General features: G+C 42.2%; 2 protein-coding genes across 2 annotated transcripts in view; both read left to right on the top strand.

Moving 5' to 3' along the window:
* Positions 1 to 27,229, top strand: part of rabgap1l (RAB GTPase activating protein 1-like) — a 92,536-nt gene that overhangs the window by 28,702 nt on the left and 36,605 nt on the right. Inside the window, exon 14 of the mRNA XM_063500420.1 lies at positions 25,675 to 25,788. Within this exon, the coding sequence (XP_063356490.1) occupies positions 25,675 to 25,788 (114 nt within the window). The remainder of the gene's footprint in view (positions 1 to 25,674; positions 25,789 to 27,229) is intronic.
* gpr52 (G protein-coupled receptor 52) lies at positions 127 to 6,782 on the top strand. Its single transcript, XM_063460480.1, has one exon. The coding sequence runs from the start codon at positions 1,927 to 1,929 to the stop codon at positions 3,043 to 3,045; it is 1,119 nt and encodes a 372-aa protein (XP_063316550.1). The 5' UTR covers positions 127 to 1,926; the 3' UTR covers positions 3,046 to 6,782.

Raw genomic sequence — 27,229 nt, 5'->3', positions numbered from 1 at the left:
GTGTGTGTGTGTGTGTGTGTGTGTGTGTGTGGGGGGGGGGGGGGGGGGGGGAGAGAGAGAGACTGGAGTGTGCAAGCTAGAGACATTGTGTGGTGAGGGAGGGAGGGAAGTGTAAGCCAGTCACAGCATCTCTCCTCACTGCACCAGGGCTGAGGGACTCTCCGTCCCCTCGCTTCCCTCGCTGCAGATTTAACTCATTTCCATCAGCGCAGTCATCCCCCCCTTTTTTTGCCTTTCATTTTTACTTGCTGCTTTGGACAGATGCATTGCATTCATATCCTTCAGTGTGCCAGGATCTGAGGAATTATTAATTAAAAACATGTTGGGTTTTTTTCCTGTTCATCCAAAATAAAAGGGACCATTTTCAAAAGAAGACCGGGACTCCGACTGGGACTTTTCTTCTCTTTATGCTGCTAGAGTGGATTCCCTTTTGTTGTACCGTCAGTGTTTTGTTCAGGCGACAGATGTACTGAGAGAAGAGTTGGAGGCACTGCTATAGGACCCCCTCCACAACACTTGAAAGGACTAAGGCAACTTGGAAAATCTGCGGCTGCATTAAGCACTTGAGGACAAGGTCCCGAGCCCTTCTAGGTGCTGCCAGATTTTCAAGAATACCACAATGAAAATGGAAGTGTCGAGTTTTGTTGGATAAATAAGCCGACTGTCGATTCATTCCCAAACCCCTCTCTGCAAGTGTCTGCGACAGGATTGCTGTGGAGTCAAAGTGATTGGAGCGCTGAGTTATTCAGGTGGCCTCTCATTTCTCCTGGAAAGTCCTCACGTCTGCCTGCATGGGAGTCTGACATCAAACACTCATCAGCCGCTCGACTCTTACGTTGGTTTGTCTTTTTCACAACTTGCAGTCCAGAACACTGAGAGGCAAGTTTGCACATTTGGATTTAAACTTCACATTGTTGGCAGAAGTCATCTGGACGTTGGGACGCTTTACCTCATGCTGCCTAGAGATGCCTTGTAAACACATTTTCCCTCACCACTGTGTGTGCTGAGAGAGCTGTGACATTATCTCCCGCGGAGATCCCCATGTTGTTCTAGCCCGTGTCTGTGTTTTGATTCAGACAATAGCTGGGCATACACGGGCTCCAGACACTGACCGGAGGACCACCAAAATAAGGGAAGCCTGCGGTTACATAGTAAACACTCTGGCACACAGTGAAACTTTGGATTGTAATAAAGGTTTGATTTAAAGAAATGAATTTAATTATACATCTAGAGAGACGCTGATGTTTTAATTAAACATAGCGATCACCTAAAATGTGTTTTGGAGCCACAGCGGCACCCAGAAAATCTCAGCTGTTCTTAAGGAGTGAAATAGAAACAACATGCTCCATATTTGTTTGAGCTCTTTAGTGAAGTGAGTGGAGCATTGGACTTCATGCTTTAACCTTGTGTGATTTCCTCCCTCGCATCATCTTTGCTCTCTGCCCTTGCGAGGATATCTCCTGCCCTCAGCCTCCTGGTGGCAACTCTCATTTAAATCAGACGATGAGGCCACCGACTGCAAGGCAGAGCGGCAAGTAAGCTCACCGCTGGGATACGTGCTGGCCGAAGCTTTAGGTTTACTGAAGGAATGCACCTTTCTTCGTACTACTGACCGCTGCCCACCCACTACTTTCACTGACCATGCATTATTGGAAAGGAGAGCCGAACGGGTTGTCCTACGCTGCTGGCGGCTGCATTGATTTTCCTCCAGTCTGCGTTCATTTGATCGAGACCCAGCAGCGATATGAGAGTAAGGCGAACGAAAGCGTGGGCACGCTGGGGAGGATATTGAGCTCTGTGAACTGAGATTGGCTGCAGACGCCTGGCGAAAAACAGGAGGGAGACGGGAGAATCTCCAATTTCAGCCCAGCTGCCTTTATGGGTGACACGCCGCAGTCCTGACCCACCTGGACGGCACCCAGAACAATGAACCAGTCTGAACTGACGACAGACCCTTCGATCACTGCCAACATCAGCCATGGAGACTTCTTTCCTGGCAGGGCCTCGAACCACTCCTGTCCCTTGGGCTGGGGGCTGAATGGAGGCCTGGATGCTTGTATTCTGGAGACCGCTGTCATCGTGCTGCTAACTGTGCTAATTATTGCTGGGAACTTGACGGTGATCTTTGTGTTCCACTGTGCCCCTCTGCTGCACCACTACACCACCAGCTACTTCATCCAGACCATGGCCTACGCCGATCTGCTGGTGGGGCTCAGCTGCTTGGTGCCCACCCTGTCGTTACTCCACTACCCAACCAGTGTCCAGGAGCCAGTCACATGCCAAGTTTTCAGCTATGTCATCTCTGTTCTGAAGAGTGTTTCAATGGCCTGCTTGGCCTGTATCAGTGTGGACCGGTACCTGGCTATAACGAAGCCGCTGTCCTACAACCAGCTGGTGACTCCGTGCCGTCTACGAGGCTGCATCACTCTCATCTGGGTCTATTCCAGCCTGATTTTCTCGCCCTCCTTCTTTGGTTGGGGTAAGCCGGGCTATCACGGGGATATTTTCGAGTGGTGCGCACACTCTTGGCCCACCTCCGCCCTCTTCACAGGCTTTGTGGTGTGCTTGCTCTATGCGCCTGCTGCCCTTGTGGTCTGCTTTACCTATTACCACATCTTCCGCATTTGTCAGCAACACAACAGGGAGATCAGCGAACGACGTGCACGTTTTCCCAGCCAGGAGATGGAGGCCGGTGAAGGGAATGGTGGCGGGAATCACGGGGGGCACGGGCCGGATCGGCGCTACGCGATGGTACTCTTTCGCATTACCAGTGTTTTCTATATGCTTTGGCTGCCCTACATAATCTACTTTCTTCTAGAAAGCTCCCACGTGCTGGACAGCCCTGCCCTCTCCTTCATAACGACTTGGCTGGCCATTAGCAACAGCTTTTGCAACTGTGTCATCTACAGCCTGTCTAATAGTGTGTTCCGGCTGGGCATGCGTAGGCTCTCGCAGACCATTTGCTCCTTCAGCCACTGTGCTGCAGATGACCGGGACTTTGGCGAGCCTAAACCAAGAAAGAGGGCAAACTCGTGCTCCATCTGAAGCCATGTCTCCTACAGGATGAGGAAATAAGAATCCCAGCATGCTTAGCAGCTAGTTAACTCGTAGTTAAATTGGCAGGGCTCAGTGGATAACTGTATCAACCTTTTTAGCTGATAACTGTGACATTATCTTGGGCACTGGTAATTGCATTAAAAGCCTTTCAAGGAGATGAATGCAGCATCTAAACTGAGATTTCAAGTGAAACGGGCGCTCTGTGGTGGCTTTTACTCTACATTACAGCGAAGGCTCTCTTAGCCTTTACATCTCTGTGCACATCATCAATGAGATCGGATCTACCGGAAAGACAAAACTGTAAATGCCAAAACATTCATAGATATCTCCTCACAAATCAAATGTGACCATGCCGTTTCATGTCTGTTAACCTTTGCTGGTGGTTGTGATTCAGAGCAACCATCTAATGGATGTCTTCATGCTCTTTGTGTCTGTCATCAGTAGATACAGTGTAATCTACAGTTGTGCTCACAAACCTGTTTAAAGGTTCCAAGTGGATATTAGACGTATCCATATAAATGTTACACAACGACAGCAGCCAGTGTGCTGCTATGACAAATAAGACGGAAAATGGCTTTGACTGTTTTTTAAGAAGGAAGCGAGCAGGTGGAGTCATAGTTATGTCAGGTGTTCTGCCCCCCCTTGGGTGATCGGTTACAGCTGAAATTTAAGCTAAAGATTTTACGGCATGAATAAGTGCTGCTAATCTTAGAAAGTAAACTTAATGTAATTCTGTTCTGACAGTTCTGCAGATCATATCTCATATACCAAGGGACTGTGCAGCTGAATATCATCAGCCACTAGCTGATTCTTTCTGCCCCCACTAAAAAGCACCTTATTTCCAAACTGGAACAAAGGCTGTGTCAGGCTTAGCATAGATTCATACTATGATGCTTAACTGAAGTCAGTAAAATAGTGCAAGGTCTCCCTCTGTGTTTTGTATTCCACGAGCATCAGAAATTCCCCCCCATTGATTCAGCGTTCCTGATGTTCCCATTATGAGTGTTCAGTCAGTTTGATGCATGACTTCATGATTTTGAACCAGCCAATAAATATCTTTTCTTTATACAAATGACAGCTGGATTGTGAACCCACAGATGAAGATGCAGTATACGTGTCACTGTCCAAATCTTTTTTTCTAAATGAGCTGCTTTGAGGATGCAGCTGTTTTACTGTTGAATGTGGCTTTTAACCCACTAACACATTCACATTGGTGCGGGGCTTTGAGTGGCTCACGTGAAGGATATTATTGAGACGACAGGGGCTGGATTAATGTGACCTGATCTGTCTGCAGGTTGCTGTGCAGTTAAAAAATGACAGGCTGAGTTGTGTAAACGTTTAAGGCTATTGGTTGTTTACCTCGTCTTTGTTCGTTGAACTGGTCATCTGGCGGCGCGCTTTATTTTTGCCTCGTCTTTTATTTCTCCCAGTTCTGAAATAGACATGAAAATCTATATAACTACACACCAGAGGATAAATGATTCATTTGTAGATGAAGTTTCCTTTTCTGGTTTCATAACATTTGTGCAATTGATTACTCTGCCGAGGAGGCCGACGCGTAGATGTTAGTGTGAGAAACAGTTTTCAAATGATTGTCTTTTGGGGGGGATGGGTATAAACTTTAATATGCTAAAGGGTCGTGGTTACTGTGATGTGCTCTACCCTCTCATCTTCCTTCCCGTTTCCAAATCTTGTGCATTTGCTGTACAAGCTGAGATGCTGTGTGTTAGAGCAGCCTGCAGACTAACTCACACTTTACTACAGCACAATAGTGTGATCATTTGACCAGTGTCAAATGAGAAAATTAATTTCACATTAATACAGCAACAGTCTTTAGCCAAATTATCATTTGGCTCCTGTAGTAGTGTCAGCAGTTTGTGGTTTAGGCCCTGTAGTGCATAACAGCCACGCAGGAAACCAGGAGACACAGCAAACCCAGCTCCTAGATACTGTAACTGTCCGTTCTACTGCTGCGGGACACTTCTTTGTGAAGACCAGGGGTGTCCAGCTCCAGGCCTCGAGGGCCGGTGTCCTGCAGGCTTTATGCGGCTAAATGACCTCGTCAACATGTCTTGAAGTTCTCCAGAGGCCTGGTAATGAGCTAATCATTTGATTCAGGTGTGCTGACCCAGGGTGAGATCTAAAACCTGCAGGACACCGGCCGGTGTCCAGCAGCTAGATCATCCCATCATTTTAAGGCTGCTTTGTGGTGTTTTACTCTAGGGCCAGTAAAAGGGAGTTTTATTCTCGTTGACATGTTTGACATGGAATATGTGAGCATTCCAGTTTAGTCTTTCTGGCCACCCTATAAATTTAAGCTAAAGTCATTGTAATGAGATCTTAGTCTCTTTTGATTAAAAGGCTATAGCGTCTTCACCGGCCTGCGGTCAGTCTGAATTTGTTATTCATATAGTTTACTGTAACTGCTGGCAGTGTTATTTTTTGGTTTGGGGTTATTCAAATAAGTGAAATTGGAGGCAGATGCTCCAAAAAAGAAAAAAATGAGGCAAAAGTGAAAAGCTGTGGAAATGTGTGCAGGTCCTCAGAGGAACCGTCGGCATTCTTCAAAATACTCCACTTGGTCGATGGTGTTGGATTTCAAATAGTTGCAACTTTAATGCAACGTTAATGCATCATAGATTGTTTTATGTGCCTAAAGGTGTATTTTGTAGGAAAAGTGTATTTTATCTTGAGAATAATTGCCATCACATGGTCATGCTGCACTTTTTAAAAACATTTCACGTACCGTGTGAAACTTTACACATCCGAGGATACGTCGTCACTGCGTTTAGCTTTTTGTTACTTTAAGTTCAAGAGGGTCGTCGCTTCAACTGAAAATGGGTCGTTTCATAAATTTATCAGTGTTGATGTGATTTCTGACTTCCATGTTCTGCTATTTGATATCTATATTTATAGAAATGTCCAAGTGAACTCACTCCAACAGCCATACGATCTGGCATATATGAGGTATAACAGTAGGGACTGTGTCAAATACTAGACTTAAAATATTCTATATATATATTTTATTTTGATAGCTTGTGTTTTTGTATTCACTTTGGGAGTGTGTTAGTCGGGTAGTAGATGAAATTATTATGACCTGTAAAATCTTCAATGTGGTGACAAACAATAACACGTAAGGCAACAGAAAGCAAAACTCTGTAATGACATAAAATAAAATAGAGCAGTTGTCAAAATGTTTAAGAACATTTAAAGTGGAGATTACAGTTACTGGTATGAAGATGCACACGTGTTCATGCCTTTGTAGGCTTTCATGTAGCAGGTCATGTGAAACGTGGTCCTGGCACAGGGTTTCAAAGTGCCGCTTAATGAGTGTTTAATAATCAATGATTTGTGTGTCTGTGTTACACTGACCAAACTGAAGTGGTATTAAAAAAATCAGAACTGTTATGTCACCTTCCTTTTAAGTGCTTTGATAGAAGCTTTTAGTAAAAAGTGTTTAAAGGAAATATTATATTTATTTAATTTATGTTTGAATCTTTATACAATATACTGCATATGAGTTATGCTGTATGTAGTGCGTGTATCTGTTGTTGCTGTACAGCCAAAAAAAAGTTCTGGCAGGTGTTGTGGACCCGTTTTCGTTAACTCACCTAGGCTGATGTTTGAGTAGGAGGCGAGTGTGTTAAATTGCACAGTATCTATTTTTTTAATTTGAAATTTTGTCAAAAGGTTTTTGCTGTTGCTGCCAACCTAATAAAGGTGAAAATAGTAGACATTGCTTTTGGCCAGTGTGTGTGTTTCTGTGTATCAGTAGCTGCATTCATACCCTGCTGAGTCTCCAGAGTAGTCTTCATATTTTCTCTGCTCAAAATGTTGCAGAAAGTGGAAACATGGGTTTTTACTTTGTGGCCGAATCATTTGATTAGCTCACACCTGCCTCAGCAAACATGGGCTACGGCACGACGCTTTGATGTACAAGTCGTTTTTGAAATGTTCTCAATGTGTAATACAAAGGAAGCCGTGCACATTTATAAATAACATAAATCCAGGAACAGAGGAGGGAAAATAAATCTACATCTCGTCTTCTGACTCCTTGCAGAGAAAGAATGGAATGAAAATTGCAACCTAGTGCAGCCGCAGCCTACACGAGTGACTCTCATCATTTCTGTAATGATGGTATATCAGTTTAAGCTCTGAGGTTAGATTCCTTAGTTATACATATGTGCTGATTCTTTTGATTCAGGCAGTCAGTACTGATACACCTGTGTGTACATATGGATACAGTATATCCAGCCTAAAGTTATATCTTTAGGCTACACAGCAAACACAGTAAATGACAAACAGATGAGGTAAAGATTCATCTGTCAGATTTTGACCTCTTTATTCTCCCGACTGGGCGGTGATCTCTGCCACAGACTAGTCGTTCTTTTACTGGATAAAACTCCTTCATGTGCTCTGTTGGTGTGAACAGATTTCATATGATAAAGTTGTCCGTCTTAAATCAGCCTTTCAGATTTATTATGCTTTTAGACTGCGAGTGAGTTTCTCAACAGCCATAAACCCACTGTCATCACCTAGTGGACAGAGAAGCAGGAGGAGACGGAGAGCTTTCTGGAAAAAGTCTTGCCAGAGCAGCCGACTAAGAGAGGAATAACCGATTCGGGTGGGTCCAATGAGAAGTGCTCAGATTACATTTGTATTACAAGTAATGAACCAAATGTAGTTACCGCATAGAGACGAACTGCAAACTGTCGCATCCAAACTGACAGTCAAACCGTGAGCAGCTTCCCAGTCCAGGCCCACTTGATGTTCACGGCCAATGCTATATCAGGAATTCCCTTTTATTTCCACAAATGGTAGCACTTGCCTCACGTCCTCGTTCCCTTTCCATCCTGCCACTCTGCTTCTTCCGTCCCGATTGAGAAAGGACCACCTGACCCTCTTTTGAGGTGGGGAAGTCATAATTGGAGGGGAAACCAGTTCCTGTCTCTGTGCGCTAATAGCGGAGCCTCGTGGCAGTCACCGAAAGCCTTTGATGGCACAAGGAGGGACGCACTTAGACACCCACACGCCAACACTCGCTCATACATCTTGTATTGCCTCCAGTTCTCTTTGAAAACATGAGATCCAGATTGTGGGAGCTGATAGATGACAGCTAGTCACAGCCAGCTATAGCAGTCCTCAAACTTTAATTTATCCAGTGGGAGGTTAAACCCACATCATTATTGGATTTATCATTTGGGGGGGGCAATCAAGACTCAATCCATCAATAGTTAATCTCAAATATTTGACTAAATTATTTTTTTTTAAAAGTTATCTGAAGTGAAGCTAATAACCGAGGACATCCATACAATGCTTCATGGCAGTCCGTCTACCTGAATCATTTCAGCTGCAATGACTGCTTGATTGTTTCACTCCTCTGGTGCTCCCGGCATAGCTTCCTAAAATGGTTATCTTGATACAGATTTTCTAAAGAGAAAGTTTTAATAATAGAATAATAAGGTAAAAATATGCCGTCCCATACTCTTCCAAACCACAGTAAAGACTACGGTGAACTTCTGTGATGCGCAGAGCGGTGCGGGCTTGGTGACTGCCACACTTGAGAATATGTCCTTTACAATTATACAGTTAATCTGTGTTAGAGTTAAACTACAACCAAAGGAAAAAAAAGGAAATAGAAGAACTAAGTACACCCCGGGATTCAGTTGCTTGTAGAACTACCTTTAGCAGCAATAACGTGAAGTAGGGTTGGGCGATATGTAAAAATCACCGACAGTCATCAGTCCAGTAATCGACGATGGGGCGATATATTTGTGCATGCACAGACTTTTTGATGGGCGGAGCAATGTAATCATGCACGGACTGATTTGCGCGTTTACAACACGGAAGAAGCCCAAACATGGACGAACAATTTCCCCCCCAAAAATAGGGCTGTCAGCATTAATGTGGTGTTAACGCGGTCATCTTGATTAACGCGATTAAAATCTTTAACGCGCCGACCCATCTGGAGTGCAGAGTGAACAAACTTTGGACAAACTGCCGAAATGCATTGACAGACATTTCAGGGATTTTGTCTCAGTCTGCGCACAGATGGGTTAATTGTTAATCACTTTAGTCTTGACGACGGCGCGTTAACGCTGACAGCACTAAAAAAATGTAAAGTCGCCAATTTGGGATTTCTTTGGCTTTAAACACGATGAAAGAGGTAAACCTGAGGATGTAACCAAAACGGTGTGCCGCTTGTGCAGACGTGTAGTGCGAGCAAAGGACCCAAACACGACTAACTTGCATGAGCATGTACGTGTCAACCATCCGGCTGAGTATGCTAGGCTATCAGCAGCTTCTGCAGCAACAAGCACTTGGGCGCACTCTGAGGAGGGGGCACTTGCTCGCAGATGAAAGAGGGTGCTGTTAAAACAGCGCTATTATTATTTTCTGTTGACTGCTTCTATTAGCTCCATCATTATTAGCAAACTTACTCATGGGCAAATAAATAAATAAATCGCCTGTGTAAAAACGATCGCCGATGGGCTCAGCCTATCATCGATAGTCGATATATTCATCCAATCGCACAACCTTAATCTGAAGTACTCTTTCCATGCAGGAAAAAAAAAGTATGAGTGTCTCAAATTGCTGTGGGAATATTTTGGCCCATTTTTCTTTCCAGTGAACGTTTGCAGACATTCATTTCTGCACAGCTCTCTGAGGGTCCCTGCACGGCATTCAGTTGAGCTGCGGACTGGACTTTGACACACCTTCAAACATCTTCAAATCATCAGATCTCCACCAACACGCTGGACACCTGGCGTGAGGTGTTTATGCTGTTTGATTTTCACCAAAAGCGGTGCTGTGCATTATGGGCAAACAAAGTTTTGTGGTTTGTTGAGAACTTAGCAAACCTAAGCCATGTTGCCGTGTTCTTCTAGTGTGGACGCTCTTTGCTTGCAACCCTTCCAAACAAGTCAGTTGTTCAGGCTTTTTTCTAATTATACTGTCGCAAACTTTAATCTTTAACATGCTAACTGAGGGAAGCAGTGAGGGTGGCCTGAGTTTCTTCAGTCATATCAAGGACAACACTGATATATTAGAAAGCATCTGCAGCAGTGACGACATACGAGTGTCTCTCCGGTGAACACGCTTTTGAGGACGTGACATTTAATCAAAGTATTTATGTAATTGTCATGGTGACAAAATGGTCAGTGGTTCAATTCTCACAGAGGACCTGATTCTTATCCAAGTGCTCCAGAGCAATAAACAGAACACTTAGCTACCCACTCGTTGCAGAGTGCGCTGGATGGGAACATTGGAAATGTCTAAAATGTGGACTCACCAGCACTCTTCAGCCGATGCTTTTAAGTTCACAATTCGATTTCACCTTTGGACCCGACGAGTGCCATAGCTACACCTCTGTCCATCAGCTGATTCTTTGCTGAGAGCTTTCTCTTTTGAGTGCTTTGAGTTTTCCTGCATTGGTTTCACTGGATGAAAGTAACGATCAGCATTTCTGCAGGGTTTTTTTTTTTCTCCCACCTTTGAATCTTAAAATCTCACCTTAGCCTTGAGCACCTTTTTATATTTGTGTGTGGCCAGCAGCAGCTGTGCCTGTAATGGATCTGTGACGTATATACTCATGCATGTATAATACTGATTAGTAATAATTTGAAAGCTTGATAAGTTTATACGGGTTAAGAAATTCAAAACAAGTTTTTAAATTTTTTTTCAGAGAAGAAAATGTATTAATTTGTAACCAATAAAAAGCAATTGTTAAATTAAATGGAGGGTTTCTGTAAAACATGCGTTCTAGATGAATTCTCAACTTTGGAAAAAGGATTAAAGATTTGAACAAAAACTAGGGACACTTTATTAACCACTGTTGAATAAAAATTATAATTGTTCTAATAAAAACACATTAGAGTTAATGTTTATTAATTTAGTTAAATTGTTACTGTTGCAAAAATGAATGAACACAAATGAGAGCTAATTAAAAGTTTAGTTTTCAGATTACTGTTTGTCAACAATAGTTTGTTTATGTTGAACTTGAATGATATTTAAAACATTGGTACTGTTGTCGCTGACATCATCGTCAGACAGCTGCTGCTCTCACCGCAGATACTCTCTTCCTGTTTGAAGTGGATTTTATTGTGACAGGATGGAGCTCGTTAAGTATCGACGTGGGAAATGCTTTAATCCATTTGTCTTATTACTGCAACGCTAAACTAATATCTGAAGAGTTTTTAAGATTTCTTTTAATACATTCTAATTTAATTTGGCATAATTTCCACTAATATTCCTCTTTTAGCTGTTCAGACACACGAAGACAAACGCCTTGACAGACAGCGGAGGACAAACCTGTTTTATTGTTGCCCTCCCTGCAGACCTCAGACACTGAAGCTCTGCCAGAAAACGACTGCCAGCTTCTTTAATTCTTTCTCAAGGCATTTTATCTGAATGAAATACCATAAGCCAGTCAAACTACCCCCTTGGGCCCTCGACATATTCCTACTCAGACCTGCAGACTTTCCCTTTGTGTCTTTGAGAGCCTTATATGGACAACAGGACTGGTTGTGTTGGGCAGGTTGGTAGCGAGAGGCAGCTCATCTCAAACCATCATTAATATGACACATAGCTTTGCTCCTCGTTTTTCACAATACTTTTGTAACCAAATTGTAACTGTGTATCTTTTTTATGTTACACAATTAATAATAATGAGTAAATATTAAGCTAAAAGTCAGATGTTGTGACAGATTGCCTGCGCAGACGTTTTGCCAGCTCTGATTTTTACTTGTCGCTGGTGTGTGAGGAAGCACAAAAAGCTCAGATATAATCAAACTGGTTTGCCAGTATTTGTGTTTGAAGTATGAGCCTTGAGCACTGGGAATGGCACAGGACATGTTAACCTTCATCCTCTTGGTACTCCCTGGATAAACTGTGGATCAGATTGTCATGTCTCTGTCTTGGTGTTATACAGCCTCTAACATAACACATGGAAAGGTGTGTACTATAAATGCAGGGGAAAAAAATCACACTACTCAATGTGAAACAAGTGTCTATCTTCTTTCATGGACCCACTAAGTGTTTGACCCACTATGCCACCTCTATCATCCCCTGGGGGTCTTATGTCCCCACATAAGAGATTCAGCTGTCCTACAGTGAAAATGACAACACACAGAAAATGTCAGATACCTGGGGATGCACCGACCTCTCAGTGATGCAGTGTGAGAGGTAGAGAGAGGTGCGTCTCATCAGAGGGGCATCACCTACCAAATCCAACTGTTGTTTCTATACTAGAAACATTCCAGGCAAAGTGCCACATGACACAAGGCGCTGATGCAGTTCATCAGCTTGTGGAGGAAGTACAGCCAGCCACCTATCACACGTGGTGATATGTTCACCCAGAATGCAGTTTGGTGGTTTTCACCTCTGCAAATAAAATGTCTAACATCTACATCGATGTTTTTGTCCCCTCCCAGTACTCTGTGCCATTACTTGTTACAGTGTTGCTCCTATGACGCGTTTCTAATAAAGCTGAAACATGTTTATCTGCCCTGGAAACTCCATTTCTGTTTTTCAGGCTTATCCTGTAGATTCATGGGGCTTCAAAAAGGATGAAGCAGTATTTAGACATACAGGCCTTTAAAGTGTACAAGGGTAACTCGAAGATTTTTCATTGTATGAATTGTATTGTTTGTTTGTTTTCGTGAAACAAACAAATTTCCCTAATGTTTGTCTAGTTATTTAAAAAAAAAAAAAATTACAAGGTTTGTTTGTTGCAGAGTGCCCCCTGCTGGACACTCGTATGATGGTTGAAGGGTGTTTCTGCCGTCTGTTATGTTTTTCTTATTTTCCATTATATTTTTTATTTATTGGATGATGAATGAAAATGATTTAACTGGCAAATGGCTAATATCTCTGCAAGTTTAATTTGCATGGCGCCATAAATCTAAAGTGTTTATCCAGGATAACTCAGGTGCTTGTGACAGATCACAGATCGTCTTTGAATGACCTTAGTGACTAAATGTTGTATTTCATAGTTTTGTATTACTACCGCAGTGTCTAAAATTCCATAAAAAGAGTAATAAACTGCCATTACAATTTATTATTATACATTTTATTATATATATTTACCCAAACTAATAGAGAAATTAAAGTCCTCTCATAGTATTATCATCATATCATCGTATTATTTATTGTATTGTTTTATTACCTTTTATTCTGAAAGAGGGTGCTGTTAAAACGGCACTATTATTATTTTTCATGGATGGATAGATATTAAAAAAAAACCAATTTATTTATTACTTTAAAAAAGAAATTCTGTTTCTTCATTATTTTGTGTCTTTTCGCTCTGGGACCGTGTGTACATAATTTTGTTCCACCTCATGTTAACATGTGATGCGAATGACAATAAAGCTCCTTGAATCCTAGTTCGGGAGCAGGAACCTGATTTTTTTTTTTTTTTTTTTTTTTTTAAATCTAATTGTTCAACCAAAAACCTGTTACGTGGGTCAAGTTCCAGTTGCTTTTATATTAAGCCAGCTTATGAGAGCACAGACATTGTCAAACAAGCAAAAGCTATTTTATTCGTTTATTTTTTTAAAGAAACAAATTTTTTGAAGTATTTCTTTATTCATAAAGAAAAAACATTAAAAAGACGTTGATGAAAAGTCCTAATTAAGGTAAAATGAAACGGAGCTGCAGTTACAGCTGTGCCAGTTTAACTGTGAGGAAAATGAAATTTAGCGTGTGCGTGCGCGCGCCATGCTCGGCTTATTGAAATGCAGAAGCAGCCGCACCATTAAAATGCCACGGCAGCGATACAGACACAGATGAATCTGCAATCTGCCAGGCAGGCCAGCTGTTGCCCCTCCACCACCACCCACTGCCCACCCTCCAGGGAAGCCTCGAGAAACGTCCTCACCAGCAAGCAAGCACAAAGGCCTCGAGGGGAGCTGGGTTTTAATTACTGGGCTGTGTCCTCTGAATATCATATCTCACTGCATCACACGGAGGGAAAAGGGGGCAAAAAAGTAATGAGGAGTGTTTGTGAAGCCAGGTACGTCCGCAGAGAGGCAGAGTCATTATTGTTTCCCGATGTCTGACTGTGTTGTGACAAAGGGCCAATAATATGGTCTGTCTTTGCCTCGCTAACATGTACAATTAACATCTGTCTTTGGAAGCTCTCGGATACAAAATCTCGGATTAATCAGGCATTTTGGGAGTTTCTTAAAAAATTCATTTCATTCCCTTTGTTGGGCCTTTGTAACATTTTACAGTTTTCCTCAAACCATAAGGAAGCTCAGTGGAAACAAATGGAAACCATTCTACATTCACATCTAAAGAAAAAAATGTTTGCTGAGCATCATGCTTTACTCTGACTAGGCTTCCTGCAACCAAGAAATGGTCCCATCTTCCTTAATTAGAACAATATTTCTCATTTCATTAATACTAAAGAAGCTTTGCATGATTCAGAGTTAAAAATAATCCTGCTTATTTCATACTGGGCCTCAGTGTGTTTGATATCTTTAGCTTCACCATCTCTTTGCCTTCTCTTTGTAAACAGAAGGTTTGAACAGCAGGTGGGTGGGGCTGCTGTGAGGTGACATCACAGAGACCTGAGAGCAGAAAAAAAGCACAGAGCCCAAGCTAAAGCCCAACCTTGTGGTTCATATGGATTCACTTAGAAGTACAATTTACTGCACATGTGTTTACAGCAACAGCACGTCTTCTGCCCTGTTTTCAGTGCCGCTCCTTCATTGAAGAAGCTCCATCCAAAAGATAGAGGCCAGCTAATATTCTGCCTGTCAGTCATTCAGATTGTCTCCCTGTTTAAGTCATTTCCTCTTCCCTTTATATCTGTACTTTAGATTCTCCACATTCTCCTTCTGTCTGGGTTTATGCTGTTAGTTTTCTCACTGTGTCTTATTCAGCTGCATAGTTTTCATTTAAAGATGTAAGTTAATAACAAATGAAATGGTGCCTCACAGTGAAACACATTTCTTTCAAGCAGTCTTGAGGCTCTGACTTCATATGGACCGTAGTCTGATTGGTTCCAGGGTGCAGCTCTGCAACAGACGTGCTCTTTAACACACCATCCTGCTGCTTCATGCAGCAGCTGTTCCCTAATATGGTGCCGAATGCGCCGCTCTCGACTCTGACAGGGCAGCTCTTTCCTTTGTTGTCTCCTCGTCCCCGTTGGAGACGTCGCTGTCAAAGTCCATCAGATTTCTTTCAGCCGATCCTCCACCGTGGCTGGTAGAGCGTTAGGATGAGGCCTTGTAACTGAGAACAGGATCGATTACTGGACAGCGTGCAGAGATGCTAACTGTTGGGTCTGCGCTTCCACAGGCCCCGCTGGTTTAGAGACTTATTCCCGTTAACGAAGCAAGACGAACAGCAATCGATCGATTTTACTTGCTAGCAAGGGAGGCTGGTCGGAACCAAGCTCTTGGAGCTGAACGCTCCTCACCTGTTTCCTAGCCAACTTCAAATAAACAGCCTTCCTTGCAGCCTTTTTATTGAATACAGTTACAGTTTACACAGGCACCACCCATTGTAACACCGCCTGTGGTGTGTTGGGCCCTACTGCCTCCCCCACCATCCAACAGGCTGGGGAGGGGGTCAGACAAAGGAATGTCTTTGATCATACAGTTTGAACCAAGACAAATTTAAGTACAATAATGGCAACATTTAACAATTTGACTCCAACACTAACACAGACTGTGTTTCTGTCTTTAGAGTCACGGGTGTGTTTGCCGTTAAGAGCCACAGTGAAACCAGCAGGAAGAGCATTTAATTACTCTGTTTTGATGAGTAAATGTATTACTGGTTAACTTTCACCATGATTGTACTTTGCAAGATTTCTGAGAGACCATTGATAAAAAAAAAAAAAAAAGCATTTCATGTTCTGAATGTTGTCTCTAAACCGCAGGTGAGACCTGGTCGCCTCATTTTTCAGCTCTTACACCTCTCAGTAACTCAGCTGTTGTCCAGTGTAACTGTTTTAGTTTGGCGTTTATGCCTGCGGACAGAAATAATAGAGTTGATATAGTATTCAGTGCTGGAGTGCCAGGTTAGTGGTACAATCCTCTGCTTTTACCTACAGTCACCGTGTCTTGCTCACTAGCACACTGGGAACTTTAGTTTCTTATAAAAATGTTCTCTGGTCTTCATCAGTTTGTCACAACAAGACCAACACAAGCGCACTAAACTAACCGTTCTAGTTTATTTTGCCTTTATTGAACACACCAAGTAATCTATCACAGTCCAGGATGAGGAGAAAAAAGAAAGAAAACCTCCGAGTTCTCCTAAACCTTCTCAGTTTGGTTTCCCTCGGGCTCTGGATACCCTGCAGTCATTTAAGAAACAATCAGTTACATTTTCTCAAGAAGATTGCACAACCTAAAGCACACAACTAATCTAACAAGAAAACAGGATTTTGTTTTGACGTAGCCAAATCAGACTCGTAGCTTTTTAATCAGACATTCCCAGAATTATTGATGAGCAGGAAGGAACATCGTTCTAGTCCTTGTGTGTGTGTGACCGAGGTTGTTAAAGTCAACAAGCCTGCACTGCAGTATGGCTTTTGTTTTTGGATTGTTCTTTTGGAGTCTTGAATGAAGGTCGGACTGGATTTTGAGAAACTTTCATGTTTTATTATTAGTTATGCAAGAAATCGTGTTACAGTAACTGACTTTCACACGTTGTAGTATAAATGCTCACACACCTCACATCTACCTTTGAGTTTGTAGTTTTATGCTGCACATATGTAAATGATTTATGTCGACCTCGCTGATTGAGCTGATATCGATATAGTGCACCGCCTTGAAATTAATAATCTCCTTTAATGATTTTGCACCAAATAGACATACAATATGTGCATATTTAAGGTAAATAAAATGCATTAAAAGGCAGAGTAAAAGGGTATAGAATTACATTTCTGACTTGCAGCCATCTTGTAGTTTTATGTATAAATGTGGAGGAATATTTACATTTGAATCTTTCTGTAATTATTCTCTGCACACATTTTCAGTTCACACGCAGCAAACAGCCTTCATAGCTGCTTCCAGCGCCACCTCTGATTGGCCAGGCTGTCACTTTAGGACTTAGTGGGCTCTGAGTGTTCAGCTGTCTAAACCCAGCATATTTGGCTTCTCCTCATCGGTTTAACAAAGCGTGGCTGCCTCTGAGTCGAGGGGTTCACCAGCCAGCACCCGTGGGCTCCTTCCACACCCGGGAGTTGCATAACACTGTCAGAAAAGGAGGGTTACTTGAGAGCTCGCTGCTCTCTAGAATGGTATAATAAGGATGGAGCTGCTTCTGAGATTCTGCATTTACATTTCTACACGTAGAGCATTTAACTGCCACTTTTATCCAAAGAGCCTGACAGTGTGAGAGCAGGTAGGTGGTTCATTATTTCGCTCAAGGACATTTTGACAGGATTTTGTGCTGTTGATGGACAGACTGACTCATGCTTCTGAAGCGAACTGTTGAAGTACTGACCTTGTAATTTTTATAGCCTTACTTCACTTTGTTCTAACATGCCTCATGTTCAGAAATGATCCGAGGCTCCTCGGTGCCGGCAGAAAACCCCACAAAGCCGATTGGTCTGTTCGTGGGGTCAAGTCGTTCGTTGTTGAGCGACTAATGGAGTCGCTGGCTTCTGCGCCGATGCCTTCCACGATAAGTTTGTTCATACTGTTGGGAAAAAAATAATGTAGTTCTAGATCTAACTCAAGTGGCAGAGTAGTGTCCATTTTCTTGCATTGCAATATCAAATAAGCCATGTTGACACGCTCTGCAGCCCTGAACGTTGCTAAACAAGAGATGCTGGTGAGAATGCTAATTGGGCATTAATCGACCTTTAAGAAAACTGTGTGATGTCAGATTGTGCAGGTGAAGTTACAGCATGCAGTGGTGCTCTGTACCCGGGCTGCACACTCATCCAAACCACAAAGTTTACTATAGTAGATGCAGCTGAAGCAGACTCCTGCTGGGTACTGCATGAGAAAAGGCAACTCTGGGCAGTGTTTTGACTGATTGCTCTAACATCTGCCCAGACACCTATATACTGTATTTTAGTACCATTAAGACATTTGTTTGCAATTATACATGTATAAATTTCAATGCAAAGATACAGACAGCATTCAGTCTTTAATTTAATAGACTCTCACGTTGCTTCCCAACATGTATAACATTATAAGTAAGTAGATCCAGAGCACAGAGCACACCTTTCTGCCTGATACGGTGGAATCTTCCAGTGGAGCAGCATGACGGCATTTGTCAAGGTCACGACCCAGTATGCCTAAAGGTCCCCCGGCTTCATTCTTCCCCTCTGACGAGACGCGAGGGGAAGCCGAGACCAGGGAAGCTAACCTGTCAACCACATTTAAGACAAAGTGTGGTGTCAACTCGGTCACCCGGCTCCTGAATAAATAGTTTTCAACCATGGCAGGTGTTTGCTTATGTTACCTTCGAGTGAAAATGAATGAAGGCCCAGCTCCCATGGCTGTAATTAACATTTAAAACATCCCCCATTAAGCAGCTGCCCTTTTACTACTTTGCTCCCTGATGCCATAGAAGTAGTTAAGTATCAGTCATTAAAGTCTGCTCTTTTTTTTTTTCATATATCTTCATGTATTTGTTTTTTTAACTACTACCTACCATCCTTTTTGCTCCAGTGACATTTTAACAGATACTATACATAGAGTTAAATGATTGTTTCACTTTTTCTCATATATTTATAATCAGTACATTTAATGCTGATAACCACGTTGTTACCTGGGCAAGAAGACGAGAACTTCATTCGAAACGACCACATTGCTTTTTGATTTATAATACATAGGTTCATTAGACTGATAAACCTGGTTCTGCCGGAGGTTTCTTCCTGTTAAAAGGGAGTTTTTCCTTCCCACTGTCGCCACAGTGCTTGCTCATAGGGGGTCATATGATTGTTGGGTTTTCTCTGTGTATTATTGTAGGGTCTACATTACAATATAAAGCGCCTTGAGGCGACTGTGTTGTGATTTGATGCTGTATAAATAAAATTGAATTGAACTGATCTAATAGAAATATTCCCAGCTGAATGTGTTATTCAGCACCTTTAATCAAGTAAATGTCCTTGTGCAGTTCTTACTTTGACTTTCTTTTGTTCTCTTTCTTTGCTCTGTATCAGAGAAGGTACTTTTTCATTTTTCACTGTTATTGGGTTGTTTCAGTGTCCGCCTCTTCAGATGCAGGGAGTTGCCTACACAAGCACTCTGATGTAAAAATACGTATTTATTCGTTTTTGGTTGCAGTAAGGTCATAGAACCAAAATTATGAAGGAAAGCTATTGTCAGAAGTGGATACTCGAGGCTTAAAGGCCACGTTTATGTTACAGTTAATCCAAAGCGGTGACAGTTTTTACTGGATGGAATGAAAACCCATTTAAAGTGCTTACAATTAAATTTGTGTATTAAATAATGATTTGAACATGTTTATATGTCACAGTTGAGCATGAATGTGTGTTTATCACAGAGGAAAGCCTCCAGAGTTTGTGAGCTGCTTCCATCAGTCAGCTTTGTGTGGGTAATGAAACGCTGGTGGATGTAGACAGATGTGGAGGTTGAGTGCAGGTTTGGACATATCAGCAGTTTTTATTTTTAGCCGTGCGTGTTAAGTAGGTAACCTGTTGGAGAGGTCTGAGTAATGGACTGTCTGCCCAACGAGCCCCCAGGCTACGATTACAGAAGCCTGTTGTTCTTGTATCGCTCCCCTCTCTTTAAACCTCTTTCTCGACTTCTGTCTCATCTGTCTCTGCTTGTTTATCCATCTTGATCTCTCCCCGCACCATTCTGCAGTGCTTTCTGCTTCTCCTGTTCTTCTCTCATTAGTCTTTTCTCTTTTTGGTCTTGTTTTCTACCTTTAGTCAGTTAGCTTTAAACCCACCAAGGGGCACAAAAACGAAGCGTTGCATGGGCACGGCAGTGTTGAATCAGGACAGTTTTGGGAGCTGGTCATGTGACGTCTGTTTGTTTTTTGTTTTGCGTGGTGTCAGAAGACGAGTCTGTTTGGTGGGTGTTGTTTGCTGCTCTGACGGCTGCACTGCCCCCCCCAATGATTACGCCTATATTACTGTATTTCTGTTTTCAACAGGCTTTATTGATAAACTGACCATTTCAGGCTCACTAACTCTCTCCTGTGGAGCAGCTCACAAACTTGTGCATGAACTGATTTCCCCAGAAATCCTTTCTTCTACCTGTTGTGTACACTAACATCTCCAATCGCCTTCCTTTTTGGGTTACTGGAGGATTACCCGCGGCTAAGAATAGCTGTGACTTTTCTTCAGATGGTGCTCCCACCTTGGTCTTATCACAGCCGCAGATCCTTCGTCCTACTGTTGTCCCTGTCTGGTAGCTAACAATCACTAGCAGCCTTCTGGATCCCCCTCATTGTCTTTTCTGTTCCTTCTCCTGTGGCAGCTGTAAAAAGATATTCGAGCTAAAGGCGCTTTGGATTGTGGCGATTGCGGTAGCGATGCTGTGCATGCTGCTTCTGTCCGCGCTACGCTCGTTGATAACGTCCAGCTCTCTGGTGACCTCTGATGACCCCGAGGTGCCAAAGTGTGCTGGGCTCTCTCCCATGTGGGGAAACACTTTGTGATTTTCCCCATTAAGCATAAAGCATGCCAGTGAAATACATAACAGGTATATAATCACAGAGTCACCCTGTTTATTGTTAAGATTCTAGTTTCCTGGAAGGTTTGATAACCATTAATGTTTATGCTACTGTGAGGAATGAGTGGCCTTTCCTCATTGGCTGAGCTACTCGATCCCATTACAACTTTGCATTTCATAGAAAAGTAAACCGGCACATAAAAATGTGGACGATCAGTATTAGAGAAAAGGTTTGTCTTGTATTTTTGCATAGTAACACCGTAAATAGCTTTGCACAGTTGCTCTCTGCACTGAAAATGACAGAAGATGACTCAAATATTTAGGTGGCCATGTGGAGGTGGAGAGGGATAGAAAAGCAAGGAAATGAGGTAGAAAAGAAGACAAAAGAGATCATAGAAAGCAGGAGGAAATCGAGAAAGCAATAGAAGCGAGGTTACAGTGTGAGATGAAGTGGAAAGTACAATATGGAAATAGAAAATGGGAGAAGATAAGCTTGAAAAGGGAACAAAGGAGGAAAGAATTCAAGGAGAGGAGGAAATTGGAGAGAAGAGGAAGAAAGGATATAAACAAGAAGGAAGGACATTAAGCTGCTTAGAGGACGTCCTGCCTTTTTTCTTTTTTTGGTGTTTTTTGAGTAATGAGGCTGTTAATTAGCAGAGGCATGCATGGTTTATTAAATCAAAGTGTTTACAACTTTCACTGTCAAGCAGATTCCTGCTGGTCCATGATGATGCTGCAGTGGTAATTACAGTGTCATAAATGGGTTTATTAATCCTGATGGAGTAACTACGAAAATATTCCATTAATAATTACCCTATAATTATTTTAAAGGTTGTTTTTAACAAACGAAGTTGATGTCTAGTCTTTCTGTGACTGTACTTCGAGAAGATAGAAATCCGTCTGCACAGAGAAGGAATGCAGCATAAAAACAAGTTTCATCACGCTGTTATTAATTTACCCATGTAATCTTAATGTGTTGACATAATTGGTTTAGGCTACACCAGGTCGAGGTATCGAACCTTCACAACTTTGCAGACGTTCCTAAAGAGCAGCATCGTTTTAAATATGTTTTGCAGCTTAGTTCCATATCAGACGCACAGAGTGGCACACCCCCTCCTCTGCAGAGCTCATTAAAGCGTCACACTCGGCTGTGCCAGCGGCTTCCATCAAACGTGTGTGTGGTTCATGTATGTTTGGGCATTTTCACTCATTTAATAGAAGACTGTTGTAGGATACGAGCCTCATAATAAGCAGACAGTTACGATTAGCTCATTGATGACTTTAATTTAGTGTTGTAGTTATAAATTCACTGTAATGTGGTGCGTATCTGTGTTTCTAGTGATTTTCCAACATTAGCCAACTCATTCTTTGTAGTGAGTGATTTAAAGTCTGGCATGACTTTATTCTCTACATTTTAAATTGCAAAACAGAACGAACATTAAAAAACCATCTGCAGCTCAACAGCTGTATGAAGGTTTGACGGCCCCGGGTGACTCGAGGCAGGAGCAAAATCTTTATATAAATAACTGTTTTTTTTATTGTAAACTATTATAGATGGATGAAGTCTGATATTAGGCCCCTGGCCAGTGTTAAACCAAAGCCTTTGCATTTACATAGTAATGCATCATAAATGTTATGATGACACTGCAAAACTCTGTTTGCTTTGTTTCGTTTAGTGGTTTATCACCAGCTTAATGTGTAAGTTAGAGTCTGTAGGCACTACAGTATATCTGTTATGCTTGTTGAATCAGCAGCCATCATAAAAACCATTCTAACCAGTATAGAGAGCTGTGTAAATCAGCTCGCATTGTAGAACACTGCTTTTCCTCTTTGAGGTACTTTCAATTCAATTCAATTTAATTTATACAGCACCAAATCACAACAGCAGTCGCCTCAAGGCGCTTTATATTGTACAGTAGACCCTACAATAATAGATACAGAGGAAAAACCCAACAATCATATGACCCCCTATGAGCAAGCACTTTGGCGACAGTGGGAAGGAAAAACTCCCTTTTAACAGGAAGAAACCTCCGGCAGAACCAGGCTCAGGGAGGGGCGGGGCCATCTGCTGTGATTGGTTGGGGTGAGAGAAGGAAGACAGGATAAAGACATGCTGTGGAAGAGAGACAGAGATTAATAACAGGTATGATTCAATGCAGAGAGGTCTATTAACACATAGTGAGTGAGAAAGGTGACTGGAAAGGAAAAACTCAATGCATCATGGGAATCCCCGGCAGCCTATGTCTATTGCAGCATAACTAAGGGAGGATTCAGGGTCACCTGGTCCAGCCCTAACTATATGCTTCAGCAAAAAGGAAAGTTTGAAGCCTAATCTTAAAAGTAGAGATAGTGTCTGTCTCCTGAATCCAAACTGGAAGCTGGTTCCACAGAAGAGGGGCCTGAAAACTGAAGGCTCTGCCTCCCATTCTACTTTTAAATACTCTAGGAACAACAAGTAAGCCTGCAGTGTGAGAGCGAAGTGCTCTAATAGGGTGATATGGTACTACAAGGTCATTAAGATAAGATGGGGCCTGATTATTTAAGACCTTGTATGTGAGGAGCAGGATTTTGAATTCTGGATTTAACAGGAAGCCAATGAAGGGAAGCCAATACAGGAGAAATCTGCTCTCTCTTTCTAGTCCCTGTCAGGACTCTTGCTGCAGCATTTTGGATTAGCTGAAGGCTTTTCAGCGAGTTTTTAGGACTTCCTGATAATAATGAATTACAGTAGTCCAGCCTGGAAGTAATAAATGCATGAACTAGTTTTTCAGCGTCACTCTGAGACAGGATATTTCTAATTTTAGAGATGTTGCACAAATGGAAGAAAGCAGTCTTACATATTTGTTTAATATGTGCATTGAAGGACATGTCCTGGTCAAAAATGACTCCAAGGTTCCTCACAGTGTTACTGGAGGCCAAGGTAATGCCATCCAGAGTAAGAATCTGGTTAGATACCATATTTCTAAGATTTTCAGGGCCGAGTACAATAACCTCAGTTTGATCTGAATTAAGAAGCAGAAAGTTAGCGGCCATCCAGGTCTTTGTCTTTAAGACATTCCTGCAGTTTAACTAATTGGTGTGTGTTATCTGGCTTCATGGACAGATAGAGCTGGGTGTCATCTGCATAGCAGTGAAAATTTATGCTATGTCTTCTAATGATGCTGCCTAAGGGAAGCATGTATAATGTAAACAGAATTGGTCCTAGCACTGAACCCTGTGGAACTCCATAATTAACCTCAGTGTGTGAAGAGGACTCTCCATTTACATGTACAAACTGGAGTCTATTAGATAGATATGATACAAACCACTGCAGTGCAGTACCTGTAATACCTACAGCGTGCTCTAATCGCTCTAATAGGATATTATGGTCGACAGTATCGAACGCTGCACTGAGGTCTAGCAGGACAAGCACAGAGATGAGTCCACTGTCAGAGGCCATAAGAAGATCATTTGTAACCTTCACTAAAGCTGTTTCTGTGCTGTGATGAGCTCTGAAACTCTTCAAATAAGCCATTCCTCTGCAGATGATCTGTTAGCTGTTTGACAACTACTCTTTCAAGGATGTTTGATATGAAAGGAAGGTTGGAGATTGGCCTATAATTAGCTAAGACTGCTGGGTCTAGAGATGCTTTTTAAGTAAAGGTTTAACTACAGCCAGCTTGAAGGCCTGTGGTACATAGCTGATTATTAGAGATAGGTTGATCATATTTAAGATTGAAGCATTAATTAATGGCAGGACTTCTTTGAGCAGTTTTGTAGGAATGGGGTCTAAAAGACAGGTTGATGGTTTGGAGGAAGTAATTATTGAAGTTAACTCAGATCAATTGGAGAAAAAGAGTCTAAATGAATATCAATGGTACTGAAAGTAGCTGTAGATAATGTTACATCTGTGGGATGATTATTGGTAATTTTTTCTCTAATGGTTAAAATGTTATTTGTGAAGAAGTTCATGAAGTCATTACTAGTTAACGTTAAAGGGATGGTTGGCTCAACAGAGCTCTGACTGTTTGTCAGCCTGGCTACAGTGCTGAAGAGAAACCTGGGGTTGTTCTTATTTTCTTCAATCAGTGATGAATAGTAAGATGTTCTGGCTTTGCGGAGGGCTTTCTTATAAAGCAACAAACTATTTCTCCAGGCTAAATGATGATCCTCTAAATTTGTGACACGCCATTTCCTCTCCAGCTTACGAGTTATCTGCTTTAGGCTACGTGTTTGAGAATTATACCACGGAGTCAGGTACTTCTGATTTGAGACCTTAGTTTTCACCGGAGCTACAGTATCCAGAGTCGTATGTAGTGAGGACTCTGGATACTTGAACTTAAAATCTGAACTACTGTCACGAAAGGGAAAAACTCAAAGTTTTATTCTTTATTTTTCTCTCTGTTTGTGTCTGTGATGCACACAAATGCACATCAAGGCCGACCAGGCTCAGCGCTGGTTTATCTTCAGCTTACAGTGAGTTGTTGGAGAACACTCTGCTTCCAGTCCTCCCTCGGTTGTGTTTGCAGTGAGTGTGTGTGTGTGTGTGTGTGTGTGTGAGTGAGAGGGGGGAAGTGACATAGCACGTTGTCTGTGTGTGTATGCTTGTTTGTGAGTGAGAAGCACATTGTAAAATAAGCAGCCGTGCTCGGTGTGTGTGTGCACTGCAGTGCTGTGGATTAGACTGTGCAGACGAAGCGACTGGAGCCTGGGGAGGGCTGTTGCAGGAGAAAAGAGGGAAGACTAATACACAAACACAGTGACGTGTTGGTTTGTTTCGTACCTGTGAACTGATACTGTCAGTTCTGACTTGAGCACAGTACGGTGCCTCCTTTTCCACTGCATCCACTTCTTTTCCATTTCCAAAGGGAGAAAAGATGAAAATGTCCTGAACTCCTGCATGCTGACCAAGTAAAATCCCCCCTTTCCACTGTACTGTCCCACAAATGTGGTATAGGTTTTTCTGGGGGTATAAACACTTGACTTGGCACACGTGTAAAGAGCATTTATTTCATATATGTTGCAGGACTCGGCACAGGAAAGTGTCATCACCCGTGATATCCACCGCACTTTTCCTGCACACGACTACTTCAAAGACTCTGATGGAGACGGACAGGACTCGCTGTACAAGATCTGCAAGGTAAGCCTGACATGTGACAGTAATAAGATCCAGATATTATTATTATTATTATTATAAAATAAGCTCTTGGTTACAGTAGTGTGGTACTTTGCCTTCTTTATGGCAGAATTGTTTTAAGCTCTAAGCTAAGAGTTAATTCTTGTATGTGTGGTAAAACTAACCTGTTCCTGGAAGGCCGGCCATCATTTTTAATAATCTTTTTGGTCTGGCATGGCTTAGTAGGAATTAGCTTGGCATTTCAATCTGGCTCCACAGTATATGATTGACAGTGCACACTGAGGCATCGACACCAACCCTTCCTACACGTGACCTACTGGACATACGCACCACTCTGTGGACAGTCATTGATCTTTTCTTCCAATTTCAAAAGTGGAAAAACGCAGTGGCTGTTATGTAGGTGGGAGATTTCTTCATATTGCCAACCAAAAATGATTTTTGAGTATGAAAGTCGAGGCGATAAGTAAGCCGTATAATTGCAAAATACTTGAGACTTAATAAGACAACGAGACGAAACGTTGCGACCTTTGTTCGACGTAATCGGGGATAAACCGCAGAGTTGAAAGGATGTTGCCCTACATGCATGTCTTTTTTATACAGATAAGATACAACAATATAATGTAAATTCCAAAAGTAATACAGTAAAGTCTTACCTCCATCCATGCATACACGTAAAATATTTAACAGGGAATAGCCACAAAAGGACACCCCTGTAATACGGCTTTGCCTTCTCTCAGTTAAAATGATAGAGTCCCCAGTGGACTTATCTGTGAAATAACACGGTGCAGACAAAAGCCAAGGTCGTATAAATCCAGTCTTAATCTCTGACTGTCCTCCTCTTAGCCTGATTGCAGCTGTGTGCTCATCCAAGATGTTTATGCATAGATGTATTTACCCAACTTTACTTGGGTCCATAGTTTGTTGTACAAAGATGCAGTTTTTGTAGTTTTGCCTCTGTACACCTGCACAGGGGACTTTAGACCTGTTCCCATGTTACATCATCACAAATGAAGCAGATATAATGTCTGAAGTTGATTCAAAGTGTTGAATTAGGTTCTTATAGCTTCTTAGTGGATTTTAAAATGAGACCCAAAGATTGATTTTCATGGTTATCAAGAACAGTTTGGAGGAGGTGGGGGCATTAAGTCTGTAATCAGGAGGAGTGTTCGTTCATCTAAAGCAGGGGTGGGAACTCCAGGCCTCGAGGGCCGGTGTCCTGCAGGTTTTAGATCTCACCCTGGGTCAACACACCTGAATCACATGATGAGTTCATCACCAGGCCTCTGGAGAATGTCAGGACATTTAAATCAGCTGTGTTGGATCAAGGACACATCTAAAACCTGCAGAACACCGGGCCTCGAGGCCTGGAGTTGGACACCACTCATCTAAACACAGAGGGTATAGAACTTTGTGCAAACTGTCAGTTAGAAGTTAGACTTGACTC

Source organism: Pelmatolapia mariae, linkage group LG17, assembly GCF_036321145.2.
Source record: "Pelmatolapia mariae isolate MD_Pm_ZW linkage group LG17, Pm_UMD_F_2, whole genome shotgun sequence".
Classification (NCBI taxonomy): Eukaryota; Metazoa; Chordata; class Actinopteri; order Cichliformes; family Cichlidae; genus Pelmatolapia; species Pelmatolapia mariae.
This window is presented reverse-complemented; position numbering and strand designations above follow the sequence as displayed.

What these genes read in the sequence shown, in the direction of transcription:
- gpr52 (XM_063460480.1), top strand. Translation starts at nt 1,927, where the DNA reads ATGAACCAGTCTGAACTGACGACAGACCCTTCGATCACTGCCAACATC.